At 61.5% G+C, this 13,374-nt stretch overlaps 1 protein-coding gene across 3 annotated transcripts in view; it reads left to right on the forward strand.

Moving 5' to 3' along the window:
* The first annotated feature begins 78 nt into the window (after positions 1-78).
* Positions 79-13,374, forward strand: part of LOC104011065 (E3 ubiquitin-protein ligase RNF19B) — a 34,816-nt gene continuing 21,520 nt past the window's right edge. Inside the window, exons 1-11 of one of the 3 annotated variants that reach the window (XM_087776224.1) lie at positions 79-284; positions 2,010-2,101; positions 4,414-5,031; positions 5,555-5,745; positions 6,050-6,200; positions 6,696-6,858; positions 7,311-7,425; positions 7,611-7,748; positions 8,086-8,278; positions 8,407-8,535; positions 11,328-11,423. In XM_087776224.1, coding sequence (XP_087632350.1) covers positions 4,583-5,031; positions 5,555-5,745; positions 6,050-6,200; positions 6,696-6,858; positions 7,311-7,425; positions 7,611-7,748; positions 8,086-8,278; positions 8,407-8,535; positions 11,328-11,423 — 1,625 coding nt within the window. In that variant the 5' untranslated portion in view covers positions 79-284; positions 2,010-2,101; positions 4,414-4,582. Of the gene's footprint in view, positions 285-2,009; positions 2,102-4,413; positions 5,032-5,554; positions 5,746-6,049; positions 6,201-6,695; positions 6,859-7,310; positions 7,426-7,610; positions 7,749-8,085; positions 8,279-8,406; positions 8,907-11,248; positions 11,424-13,374 lie in introns of those variants that run through there. The other 2 variants (XM_087776226.1, XM_087776225.1) reach the window with 2 other exon arrangements.

The raw sequence follows: 13,374 nt of genomic DNA on the forward strand, positions 1-13,374 counted from the left end.
GGGAGCGGCGTCCCAGGAGGGCGGGCTGCCCTCCGCCCTGGCGGGGCGGGCGTCTGTGGGACGGAGGTCTCTGGGGCGGGGCGGGGGCGGGCCCCCGGGGGGCGGGCGCGGCGTCCGTGAGCGGGGCGGGGGCCACCGGGGCGGAGGGCCGACGGTCTTTGTGCCCCCCCCAGGGGCGGCTGCGGCGACCTGCCCCGCTGCCCCGCCGGGCACACGGCCCCGCTCCGGGCGGCCGGAGCGCCGCGGGAAGCCTCGCCAGGCCCCTGAGCCGAGGGGAGAGCTCGGTGAGTCCTGTGCCGGCACCGGTACCCGCAGCCCCGCTGGTGGTCCTGGCCGTCCCAGCGGCCCTCGGCAGCAGAGGGGCAGCCCTGGCCGTCGGCCTGTCCCGTCCATGGGGGAGACGGGCCGGGGCCTTTGCCAGCGGGGAGGGGGCAGCTGCTCCTGCCCAGGGACGGTGGCCTGCGGGGAGCGCTGGCGGGGCTGGGGGTCCCTGCCAGGCATCTGCGGGGGTGGGGGGCTGTGCAGCATCGACCCTGCCCTGCAGAGCTGTGGGGGATGACAGCACTTTGTGCAGAGGAAAGGGCTGAGGAGCAAGGTGTCCGGGTAAGGCAGCTGCAGGAGGGAGGTGGAGACAAGGCGCTGGAGGTGGAGGGCTGAAATGGCTTTTCTGTGTGTGGCACAGGCGGACTTGTAGAGCTCCGGAGGCTCTGGGGATCCTGGCAGAGTGGGGCTGGGTGGGCCAGAGCCTGCGTTGCCCTGGGATGAGAGGGCAGGGTGGGCAGACAGGCACTTGGGTAGCGATGAGTGGCAGTGCGCCAGTCTTTCACCATCTCGGTGCTTCCAGCGCTGAGATCCTTTCAGCCTGGATGAGGGATCTGCGGCTTTTGGCAGTGCAGAGAGGGATTCGCAGTCCTGCCTGTAGTCTGATCTCCAGAGGCAACTGAAACCATCCTTTGGAGATGCCCACCGTGATCCTGCTACCTTGTACTGTCCTGGGGGGTGGAACAAGTCCAGTCATGGATCAGGTTGCCCAGAGAGCTTGTGTGGCTTTCAAGACCCAACTGGCATAAAGCCCTTAACCACAGTGCTGATCCTGATTTGGGCAGGAAGGTGGACTGGAAACCTCTTGAGGTCTCTTTCCATCTGAATTATTCTGTGATCGTGGTGACCCCTGTGGGAACTGACTGCAGAGGAAGGAGAACCCAGCTGCCCACAGCCAGGCACGGGAGGAGAGGCAGCTGCAGAACAAGCCCAGGAGTGGCCCCAGTGCTGGGGCACCGTGGCCGTGCTGTGGCTCCTCTGCGGCTGTTACCTCTGCCAGTCCTACCCCCACGGTCACAGCTCTCTCAAGGACTGCAGAGCTGAGCCCTATTGCCTCGATCTCCCAGGAGTGCGTGTGGGCGATGGGCCCCCATGCGATGGAGCTCCTGATTTCACCTGGCATGTCCCTGCCCCAGAAAACCTCCCCCATTTTGCGTGGCTCGGCTCCCGGACACTCAGACATGCTCTGACCCTGCCAGGCAAGGAGCCTGCTGGGCCCCAGGCACGCTGTGATGGCTCCTCGTGCAGCCCAGTCACACCTCCGCTCCTAGGGGAGCTCAGCCATCTCATGCTGTCACATTTCCCTCTGCTTTGGTTGGTTTCCTGCAGCTTCTGTCTCTGGTGTACCAGTGTTGTGCATACTGGGGACATCCAGGGCTTTGTGTCCTGCTTCTTGGGGAGGAGGGCGCCTCGTTACACTGCTTGGGGACTTGTTCGGCCCATCTCCAGGGATGGCCAGCGTGCAGCTGTGTGTGTTGGGGGCAGCAGCCCTGCTCTGACTCAGCCGTGCCTTGTACTTGTCCTCTCTGATGCCTAGGTCCCTGTGCTGGATGTGGTCCCCATCTACAGGACTCATTCTGCCTTCTGCATGGCTCCGTTAATAGAGCTGTTTGACATGTCCAGGTGACCCTGGGCACTTGAGCTGCTGCTGTTGAGCCTTCTCACAGATAGTTTTTGTTTATTTGCAGGTCCCTGAGGGAGTCGAATGTATTGGACTTTGTGGCAGTCCCGGGAGAGCCATGGCCATGCTGTGTCATTAGCAATGATTCCCTGCTGACAGGTACCTCGGGGTCAGAGGATGGGGCCGCTTAGATCCCTGCCAGTGCTTCTTCGCTTGTGTTGTGCAGCCCCAGCCTTTCAGTCAAGGTTGTCACAGTCGCAATGCAGGAGTGGCACAGGCCCAGGGTGTCTCCTTGCAGGCTGGCCCCACTGGTCGGACAGCTGATGTCTGCGGTGTCAGCGCAGCCGTTGCTGCTGCTCTGGCGCTGGCTTCTGCTGTTCTGCCAGGCAGAGTCTGCGGTGACGTCAGCAGTCGTCCCAGACAGTGGTCCCACTGCCCTCCCCCATGTTTGAGCACATTCCTTCCTGCTCTCCTCCTGCAGTACCTCCCACTCTCTAACAACCATTTAAATTCAATCTCAGCCCAGTTTCCCATGAGCTCTTCAGTTACCACCTCATTGGAAAGTGCTTTGTCACCTGGGGTGACATGGTGCAGCACCTTGCTTGTTCCCAGGAGAGCAGATGTGATCAGTCTTGCCTGAGCCGTCACTTAATATCTGCCTCTTCCCGTGCCAGTGCTTCTGCTGTTCTAGCTGTGCTCAAATGGAAAAAACAGCAGAGGCTGTTAGAGGTGGGGGGGTGCAGTGATGCTGTGGAGGTGTAAAGCGGGTGCAACTTTTTGGGGTATAGATAAGGAAAGAGCAAGGAGAACAGTGGAGGGACTGACCCTGCTCTCAGGAGGGATCATGGTGTGGCCCTGGACTCATGTGAGCTCTAAGTAAAGGAAAACTGACAGGTTTACCTCCTCTCTCCTGTAATCACCTGGCTTCTGGTCACTTAACTGTCTCTTGGGTCCCTTGGCTTGGTTGTCTCTTCTACAAACTCAGCAGCAGCTTGGGTGATGCAGGTTTTAGTTCAGCACCTGGGACATGGGGAAGCACTGGTCAGAAGTGACCACTCCTCATGAGGCTTCAGGTCCTGCTGCCCTGGGTTGCAGGGCATGTGGAGGAGCTCTGTCCTCCCGGGACAGTTCAGGATCCAACCTTTGTGGAGGAAGCACTTTCTCTGTGGCAGTGAAACGTTCCCTGCTGTCCTGTGAGCTAACTCTGAAGAGTAGTGAGTGATGGCAGTTTTGATTTGCCCCGAGTTTTCCTCTGGGCACCCTCCAGCTAGCCATTGCTAGGAGCTTCCTGATGCAGGCTGGGCTAAGGAGCTTGTGTCCGCTGTGGCAAGTGCTGGCACCTAGCTGGACCAAGTCTGCGGCTCTTGGGCACCTGAACTCCAGTGGAAAGTCAGAGTTTCAGCCATGTGTCTCCTTGGAGAGGAAAGCCACAGAGACTCGGGGTGGTGAGGGGTGTGATTATCTTACTGCCCTGTGTACAAACTGGTTCTCACAGTGTTCGCCACTGCCTTCCTTGCAAAGACCACTGTCTTTACTGCCTCGGGGAATTTGGGAGGTCCTGTGTCTCTGGACTTTGATGTTGAACTGAAGGAGACAGGATGGGGCAGAACAGAGCTGGCTCAGGGGCACGTGGGCGGCTGGGGATGGGCTGTGGTTGCATTGCCCAAGCTCAGCATGGGGCTGGTCAGCCTTGGCACTGTCACCCAGGGCCTTCGGGCCAATGTGGGGACAAGGCTGGACATAATGGCTGGGGGTGACCATGGTCGCACTGACCAGGCAAGGTGTAATTGTGGGAGCTCAAGGTCGGGTGCTTTGTTCTTGCCTGCAGCCCGGTAGGAGGGACCACGTCAGCTGGAGACGTGGAGCAAGGACAGGGTCTGGCCGCGTGCTCATTTTGGGGGTGGCTGTGCTGCTGTGCGGTCCAGGCACAGCGCTGGGGGTGCAGGAGGTGGGCAGTGTCCTGGGCCCTGGCAGGGCTCCACCAGCATCTGTGCCTGCAGCTGGCCTGGAGGGAGCTTGCTTGCCAGTTCAGGGCGGGCTGCTGCGCGTGCTGGGCTGGTGCGCAGCGTGTGGGAGCTGTTCCGTGAAGGAGGCAGACACAGGAGCAGAGAGAGCCAAGTGCCCCGGTCTGGGCTGTGGGTTGTGACCCACCAGAGAAGGGACGATCTGGAACAGCCTCGGCTGGAGCGGGGAGCTGAGGTCTCTGTGCTGCAGGGCTTGTGCCAGCCCCACTGCCCCAGATCCACAAGGATGGATAGCTCGGACTGGGCCGGCCTGGGGCTGCGAGGAGCGCTGTGGGCTTGTCCTGGAGCTGCTGGGGTGTTCTCCATGGTGCAGCGATGTGGATGGTCCTGGGCTCTAGCCAGGTAGCAGGGCCTGTTGGCAGGGCGGTAGCGGGGTCTCATGGGTGCCTAGGGCCTGTTCCCACGTCCGGGGCCCAGAACTCACCCTCACATGCCGTTCCTTTGCAGGCTGAGTGGTGCCAGCTGCAGCTGGAGATGGTTCACCTCTTGCCTGTGGGGAGGATGCCGGCTCTGAGGCCCAAGTAGGAGGCTGGCTATGGGGGCCACACTGAGGCTGGCACTTCCCTGCTGCCCTCCATAGCCCAACAGCAGCTGGCTGCCGCCCTGATGAGCCACCATGGAGCAGCCCACACGGATGCCCCGGCCCCTCCGCCTCCTGGGCTTCTTTGGGCGGAAGCCACAGGCTGTCGGAGGGGAGATGTTGCCAGAACCGGAGCCAGAGCTGGAGGAACCTGAGGAGATGTGCATCACGCTGCCCCTGGGCGAGGGCGGGGAGCTGGTGGAGTGTCCTCTGTGCCTGCTGCCCCAGCCTCCTGAGGCCTTTCCCACCCTGGCCTCCTGTGCCCACCGCTCATGCCGGGCCTGCCTGGAGCAGTACCTGCGCATCGCTGTCAGTGAGAGCCGCGTGCAGGTGGCCTGCCCACACTGCCCTGCCATGCTCCAGCCTGCCGATGTCCACCACCTCCTGGCCGAGCCTGCCCTCCGTGACAAGTATGAAGAGTTCCTTCTGCGGCGGCTGCTGGTGGCCGATCCTGGCACTCGCTGGTGCCCTGCACCTGACTGCAGGTGACCGACTGGCCACTTGTGCGAAGCCAGGAGCAGGGGGGTGGTGTGGGTCCCCCCTTCCCGCACTGGCAGAGGCAATGGGCTTCCCCACCTGGGAGATGGTGTGCAGCAGGCTGCGCCTGTGTCCTGTGAGCCTTTTCCAGGCTTGTTCCCCTCGTGACTTGGTCCCCTGTGGGGCTGGGCCTGCTCAGAGAGATGTCCCAGTCCCTGTCTCAGTTGCAGAGCCCAGGCAGCTGTGTGTCTATGCCGGGGTTGGTGCTCTTGGCCATGCTGGGCCAGTCTGTGAGGCCCCAGGGAAACTGTGTGGGTGCTGGATGGGGAAGGCTGTGCTGCAGTCTGAGCTGGTGAGAGTCTCCTGGCTCTCCTGAGCAGGGGCTGCAGCTCTGGCTCGGCGTAGAGCTGGGACTTGCTGCTGCATGGCCTGGCTGTGCCAGGGAGGGCAATGGCTGCATGCTGTGCGGGGACACAGGGAAGGCTGTGGGCACCGCTAGACCCCCCAACACTGACTGCCTTCTCCCCACAGCTACGCTGTCATCGCCTACGGCTGTGCCGAGTGTCCCCGCCTCACCTGTGAGCGCGAGGGCTGTGGCACTGAGTTCTGCTACCACTGCCGGCAGCCCTGGCACCCCGATGGTCCTTGTGCGCCAGTGCCGCCGGCCCCCAGCCTGGCCAACCCCACAGCACAGCTAGTCCACCCGGAGGACTCGGTCCATGGTGAGACCCTGGCCCAGGGTGGGAGCAAGCAGGGCAGGGATTTGGCACGGCCAAGTGGCACAGTGAGATGCCTTTGTACCTTCTTGCCTGTGGGGATGCTGGAGCCAGGACCCAGTGGTCCCCACTGGCTGCCTCTGCGTGGAGCCATGTGCCAGTCGAGCTGGGGGAGTGGAGCGGGGCATTGCTGGGGCTGGCTCACCCTGACACCCATGGGATGGGCTGCAATCCTGGGACAGGGTATGGGGGTGGACCTGTACTGTCCTGTCCTGCTCTCCCCCATCCCATCTCATCTCCTCCCCACCAGCTGAGGCCGAAGACATCAAGGTCTGTCCCCGCTGCAGTGCCTTCATCATGAAGATCAATGACGGGAGCTGCAACCGCATGAACTGCACAGTTTGTGGCTGCCTCTTCTGCTGGCTCTGCCTGCAGGAGATCTCTGACGTGCACTTCCTGAGGTCAGTGCAGGGCTGTGGGGCCGCTGGGAGCCGTGGGGTGTGCTGGGAGGCTGGGGTGGAGGGGCTGCCAGGAGCTGAGGGGTGGTTGGAGGAGCTGCCCCTGGGTTGAGCTGGGGGTGCTGTGATGCTGTGCTGGGCCTGGGTCCCTGCCAGGAGCTGTGGGGCTAGGATGGGGAGCAGCGAGGCTCTGCTGAGAGCCACGGGCATGCACAGCCAGGTTTTGGGCTGGCTGGGCTGTGGGGCTGATCAGGACGGGGAGGGAGCAGGGAGGTCTGTGCTGCTGGGTCTTGCAGGGCTGGAGGCCTGGGGCTGGCTGTCAGCACCCCACAGGCGGGGGTCCCAGGTGGCAGCTGGAGCTCAGGCTTGGGAGGGAGGAATCTGCTTTCCAGTTCCCTGATGAGCCCATGGGTCTCCCCCAGTGCAAGGGCGGGCTGTGCTGGTGTCTGCCTGCCCCCGTGCAGGAACCATTGGCCCAGCCCCACTCTGTGTCTGCAGCCCCTCTGGCTGCACCTTCTGGGGGAAGAGGCCATGGTCACGGACCCGGAAGATCCTGTGGCAGCTGGGCATGGTGCTGGGGGCGCCTATGGTGATCTCCCTCGTCGCGGGCATCGCTGTCCCTGTCATTACCATTGGGATCCCCATCTACATGGGTAGGAAGGTACTGGCAGGGGGCCCTGGAGTCCCCATGGTCCCGCTCCCTGCTGAGCCTGGCAGCCCATGGCCTCAGGCCTGGACAGACAGCCAGTGCTCACCACTGCCCACAGCATGTCCCTGTGCCACCCCTGACTCCCCACAGCCCCTCCTTGCTGGGACCCTCTCTGCTGCCCACCCCAACACCCTCTGCCAGCGAGGGTACTCTCAGCCTGGAGAGGTGGGGGTTGGGGTGGGCGAAAGGAGGAAGGGGTCTGGGGGTCCAGGGGTGTTTTCCAGGGATACCTGAGCTGTGGTGGCAGCGCTATTGTGGCTGCCTGTCCCTGAGGAGATGGAGGGGGTGTCCTGGCAGCTGCAGCTGCGGCTAGAGCTCTGCCAGGGCTGGGAAGAGGCCCCGTTCCTGGGGGCTGTGCACTGAGATCCCTGCAGAGCCTTTCACCTGTCTTGCTTCTCCTCGAGGTGCTGGGCCAGAGCCGGAGGAGCAGCCTGTCGGGGTGCCAGCAGTGCCTCTCTGTCACCAGCAGTGTCCTCCTCTCTCTCTTTGTGTCCCCCGTCATAACAGCTGTCACGGTGGGTAAGTGTGCCCTGGGCAGGGCTGAGGGCACTGCCCATGTGCTGGAGAGAGTGGGGCTGGGACCTGGGAGCTGCTGCGGCGGAGTGTCTCCAGGGGGGGATGTCTGAGACCTGAGGCTTCACTGGGGGGGTGGCCAGCCAGGGCTGCCGGTGGGGGCTGGGCAATAGCTGCCTGTCTGCCCGCAGGAGTTGGCGTGCCCCTGATGCTCACCTATGTCTACGGGGTGGTGGTGCTGTCACTGTGTCGGAGCCGCTGGGGGTGCGGGGGCAGCCGCAGCCCGCCTGGGGATCTCGGTGTGGTGGAACTGGAGAACCTGACCAAGCGTGAGTCCTGTGCTGCCATCCATCCTCTGGCTTGTGCCCACCATTGGGCTGCAGGGGCCCTGGTCCTGGCCTGCGGCTCTGCGGCTGTGACCTCTCCAGAGCCAGGGGCTCCCTGTGGACCCGTGTTGGTTCTGCCCTGGGCAGTACCATGCACAACTCCGTCCCTGCAGGGAGGCTGCAGGCCGGTGTCCTGGGGCAGGCGGGTGCTGTCCAAAGCAGTCTGGGACCAGCTTGTTTGCACCCCCTGCTGAGAGCCTGGTGGGCTGTTCTGCTCCCTGCTCTTATGGGGAGTGGTCCTTGCGGACAGGGTGCTCAGCTCCACCTCTCCCTCTGCCAGTGAATGAGCTGTGGTCGGTGCTGCCCAGCCCCAGGGCGGGTGAGGACGGAGTCCTGGACACAACCACCTCCTTCCCCAGCAGCAGCTATAGCCCACGCCACGGGGCAGTGTGGAAGGAGCAGGACAGCCAGTCAGCCAGCACAGTTGCCCTTGCGGGGAGCATGCTAAGCGAGGGCCAGGACACATCCTACAGGTGAGCTGGGCTGCTGTGCTGGGGAGGCAGGGGGGATTAACAGCTTTCCCCACACCTGCTGTACCGGGCAGGGGCTCAGCGACATCCCCCTTTAGGCTGCTCCCCTCAGTCCCTGTGTTTGTTTGCAGGGAAGGCCTCAACATCGAGGTGGAGGTGTCGGTTGAAGCAGTGCCGCATCCTGCCCGGGAGCAGAGCCTGTGCAGCGCACTGTCAGGGCAGAGTCTCTCTGGGGACTCCCTGGGAGGCACCAGTGACAGGTGCAGTGCCACGAGCGTCCCCACGGAGTGAGGGGGGCTGTGCAGCACAGAGTGGGGAGACCCTCGATCCACAGAGCCCCCACCTGGGCTCCCACCTGCCACTGACACAAAGATCCCATGCCCTCCCGTGGCAGAGCTGGTCACCCTCTGCGGGCCGCCACCACCAGCCCCATGAACTGGGTCCTGGCCATCCCCAGGCTGGGCGGGCACTGACTGCACTCAGTGCTGCCTGCACCCTGTGCCCAGCCCCATCCACCCCTTCCCCGAAGGCAGTCTTGAGCATTGGCACCACTGGGAAATAAAACTACTCTCCGAGGGTCGGTCTGTCTCCTGTGGCACAGCCACCCCCTGACAGCACAGCCCTCATCGCAGCAGGCTCTGATCTGTGCCGTGTTCCCCTGATGGGTACTGCAGGACGCCATGCAGGTGGGGCAGGGGGGGTACAGCGGGCCCAGGCCCACACGGGTGCAGGCAGTGGAGCAGGTGCGGGGGGGACAAGTAGGGCCAGGGAAGAGTGGAAGAGTGGGGATATTCCATTGTGCAAACACCCCAGCAAACTGACCGCTGTGGGTGCAGGACCAGCACAGCACATGGCTGGCAGCTGGGAGGGTGGGATGTTGCTGCAGAGCCTCAGCCAGCACCAGCAAACTGAGCAACTTGGGTAGGGGCTGGGCCCTGCCCCAGCTGGACCAGCCCCTGGTGCACAGCGTGTGGCGCCCGTGGGTTCTGCGTCCCCCCAGCTGCCTTCCTGGGGGTAGCACATGGCTTCTGGCAGACAGACCTTGAGTGTGGTGCCGGACAGCTGCAGCTGGGGGCCGAGAGCAGCCCCTGAGGGTGGGAGGCCATGCACTGCAGCAGGGCAGAGCTGCGGAGCACACAGGTCTCACTACAGTGAGCTGTGTCTGTATCTGTGTCTCTGCCTGCCCCTGGCTGCTCCAGCAGTGTGTGAAGGGGTCCCAGGGCTGTTGGAGAGGAGGGCTGTGCCCTGGGCCAGCTGTGGGTGATGCCTTAGCGTGTGGGATGCTGCAGGATGGGACCTACCTGGATCCTTGTTGTGATGGGCACCTGCTCCAAAGCAGGACAGAAAACTGTGCTGAAGGACCTGTGGCTTCTCCCAGCTGGAGGAGGCACCAGCGGTGTGGCTGCCTGTAGCACCCGGGTTCCCGCAGCTGCTCCCCTCCCTGGTGGTGCTGGGATTACAGGGCCCCGCACAGCCCTGTGCTCCTGCACGGGGTAGCCCCTGGCTGGGGGCCAGGGTAGCTTCTGGCCACCGCCATAGCTGTGGTGCTCTGCATCCTGCATCAGCTTCCTTCCACACCCCGTGGGATGCTGGCACAGGCTGCAGGGTGCCCATTTCTGCATGTGGATGAGGACAAGGCAGTGGCGGCCAGCCACCCCAGCACAGGGGTGGTTGTGGCCTCCCACCCTGCCTGTGGGCAACCAGGCTGCCCCTGAGGGATGCCCTGCACAGGCTGCGGTGTTGGGGTGGGGGCAGCTGCTCTTGCCCCCAAGCTTCTGGGGCCAAGCAGCTCAAGGCTGTGGGTCCTGATCCCCACTAGGGATCCATCCTGCAGCCAGGCCAGTGTGGAGGGACCATGTGGTAATGCCACAGGCTGTGGGTTGGCACTCGGAGCCAGATGGGATGTGCAGTCTCAGGCAAGTGGGATCCTGCCTACAACCAGTCTGACTCCATTGCAGCATCCTTGGGACAAAAAGCTGCTTCTGACTATTCAGCTGTTTAATGTTTAGCAGAGTCTAGCAGCATCTTACAGCTCATTTGCAGGGACTGGTACTGATTAGGGCGGGTGGGTGCTGCTTACCCCATCGCTCTTCCCCAGCTGTGCCTGGTTGCACGATGCTCCACACTGTTGTGATTCACTGTCCCGTCCCCTCCCAGCATATGATGGATGTGGCTGCTGTGGTGGCCATCTCTCGCCCAGATGTCATCAGGTCCCCTCCCTGGTCCCATAGCCTGCACCCAGAGCTGTCCTTAGAGACCCACTTGTTCCCTTGTGCCCAGGCCCCATCACCTACTGCCCAGCCGGTACGGCTGCTCTTCGCCAGTGCTCACACACACACATATTGCTGGCACCACAGACACCTCACCACCACCCTCCCTGCACTGACATGGAGGAAAGGAAGTAGTTGAAGGTGGCGTTTAATAAGGTGGCAGGACAGCCTGTGGTGATCAGGCACAGGGCATGGCCAGACTCATGTACTGACCTGTCCCTGCTGACATGCAATTACCCTCTTGTTCCCTTATCCCTCTATTTCCCATACTTGTTCCTCCCCAAATTGCCCAAATCCTCCCTTTTCCCGCCTTTGGTTCCTCCCCTGAACATCCTATAATAAATCCTGTGCTATCCCCAAATGCTCTTTCCCTGCATCCCATAATGTGTCCTGCACCCCTAGGCAGCCACCCATCCGTGCTTGCAAGGTGATCCAGAGAGCTCCCAGTGAGGCATGGTGATGGGTTTCAGGCCTGGCCCCTGGGGCTGGTGGTTCCCCTGGGACAGCCCTGGGAGGGGCCCGGGGCGGGGGGGGGGGAGGGAGAGTTGGGTCCCCCCCACCTGCTCTTGTACCTCTTTGTCCTGGATTTCTGGCCATTGGCCTTTGAGGGTGCTTCTCTTCTGATGAGCCTGGGACTAGCTGGGGCAGGTTATTAATCAAATTACTCCTCCTGCTGGTGTTTGTGCCCCCTTTGTGTCTACAGCTGAGCTTATCACATCCCCTAACAGCCTGAGCTTCCTGGTGCCTTCAGCAACCAACTCTCGAACCTCTGGTCTCTCCAGGATCTGTCCCAGGCCACAGCAAAACCTGCCTCCCAGACCTCTTTGCCGGCTCACCGGCAAGTCCGGCTTGACGTTCGCTGGCAAGCACGCGTTGAGGTACACGTTGCGCGCACATGCACGCTGCTCTCTCCCTTTGCTGCCGCTCAGACCCACGCGCCCCCACGCGCAGTAGAAAGAGCCCACACCCCCAGGGAACAGCCAGAACAGAAGACCACTTTGTGGGGATCCTTTTTTTTTTTTTTAACACACAATTGTCCCCTTTTATGCCTGTTTCCCACACTTGTTCCCCCCCCGTCCCTCCCTTCCCCCAAACAGCCCATAGCCGTCCCGCCTGCCCCGAGCCCCGTGGGCAGCAGCCCCTGTTGCTGGCAGAGGGCGTCTCCCACCGACCCCCGTGGACCTCAGGCAGCCCAAGGTCTGACCGTCCTCCGGGAGCCCCCGTGGCAGCCAGGCTGGGGCCTCTGCTGGCTCCAAACAGGTCACCAGGAGCCCTCCCCAGCACAGCTCCTTGGCTCCTTTGCGTTCGCGGAGGTGAGCTGTCATCACACAACCAGCCGGGCAGTTTTAGCAAAACTCCCGATTCTGTTCTTTGAACAGCTCCACTAGGTTAACGAAAAGAACTGTAGATATAAGGGCATTTGATATGGCACGTGACGCACCACAAAGCATTTTGATGAAAAATTGCATGATAAAACATCAACAGAGCACCCAGTAAATGGTCTAAACCTGGTTACATCTCAATACAGATTACTAGTGCGAGATCACCACTAACCAGTCATTTTAGGGGACTCCACAGAGACTGGTGCCAAGTCCTATATCAAAAACTTTAATGACCAGGAAGAAAGTTTAAAACCAAACCCTCTTGAGAGCAGTGCCTTGCAGCAGGAGCAAGACAGCGGGCACATGACAGTTCAGACAAACTGCTTTTAACTCCACCAAGTGAAACTGCCTCTCAGCTCAGCCTCCCTGGCACTGCAGCTCTGGGCACTCCATCCAGGACTGGGATTTACCCTTCTCCACGAGGCTCTACAGCATCACTACTGTCCCCATTCTAAAAAGGATGTGTGGAAACTAGGACTTCAGAAATAACAAATGCTTTTAGGACTGGAGAAAGTAATTGTGCTCATTCCTGTGAGAATTCAGTCTTTATTCAAAATTTGGAGGCAACTTGGCCAGCAGGGTGGTACCAACGTACCAGGTACCGAGTTGCCCCTTAGCCAGAGTGAGACAAACCTGAAGAAACCCACTTTTGCAAAGGAAAAAATTCTCCTTGAGTGCTTCACTCGGGCAGCGCCATTCCAGGGAACACATCAGCTCATCCAGAAAGTTTCTGAGCACAGACACAGCCAGCAGCAAGTCCAACTGCAGTGCCTGCGTGTTTGTGGCTCTGAACTCCCAACCCCGCACAGGCCCGCAGGAGCCTAACTTTGACGATCCAGGGACCATAACAGTTCAGATCTGGACACATCATCACTGGGGAGCCACTAGACACAGGGGCTTAAGCTCAGGGCTACCAGGGAAGGGGCTCAAAGATGACAGAAGATCCAGGCTAGCGAGGCGTGGGCTGACTGAACTGCAGAGGCTGAAAGAACAGGCCAGGACCAGAATGGTGCAATTCATCTTCAAAGGGGGAAGACTTGTAGTGCAAGGCATTGCCAAAGGCCCTCCCCCGTGACACAGGAACCCCAGAGCAGCTGGAGGAAGTTGTGCCAGGTGACCTGGCCTGCAAACCTCATCTGTGCTTCCCTGTGCTCCACGCCATGCCAGGTGGAAGGTGAAGGGGCACAGCAGCAGGGAGTAGCAGCCAGCCTTTCCATCAGTGGTTTATAGCCCAGGGACTTCACTCCTGCGGGAGCAGCTGCAGTATCGACACACGTACAAGCTTTACACCATCCAGCACACCAGGTAGAAGCTGCCTCTTGTCACACCTTGAAGAGAGCACGCAGCTAGATGGGGTGCAGCATGCTGCAGGCAAGTTAGCTCAGGAGGGTGACTGGTACCCGTCCCTTCAGTAGACACAAACTGTCTCCAGAGACTTGTCTCCTGC

Source organism: Nipponia nippon, unplaced genomic scaffold (genome assembly GCF_047370975.1).
Source record: "Nipponia nippon isolate SJK-2023a ecotype South Korea unplaced genomic scaffold, ASM4737097v1 scaffold_4, whole genome shotgun sequence".
NCBI lineage: Eukaryota > Metazoa > Chordata > Aves > Pelecaniformes > Threskiornithidae > Nipponia > Nipponia nippon.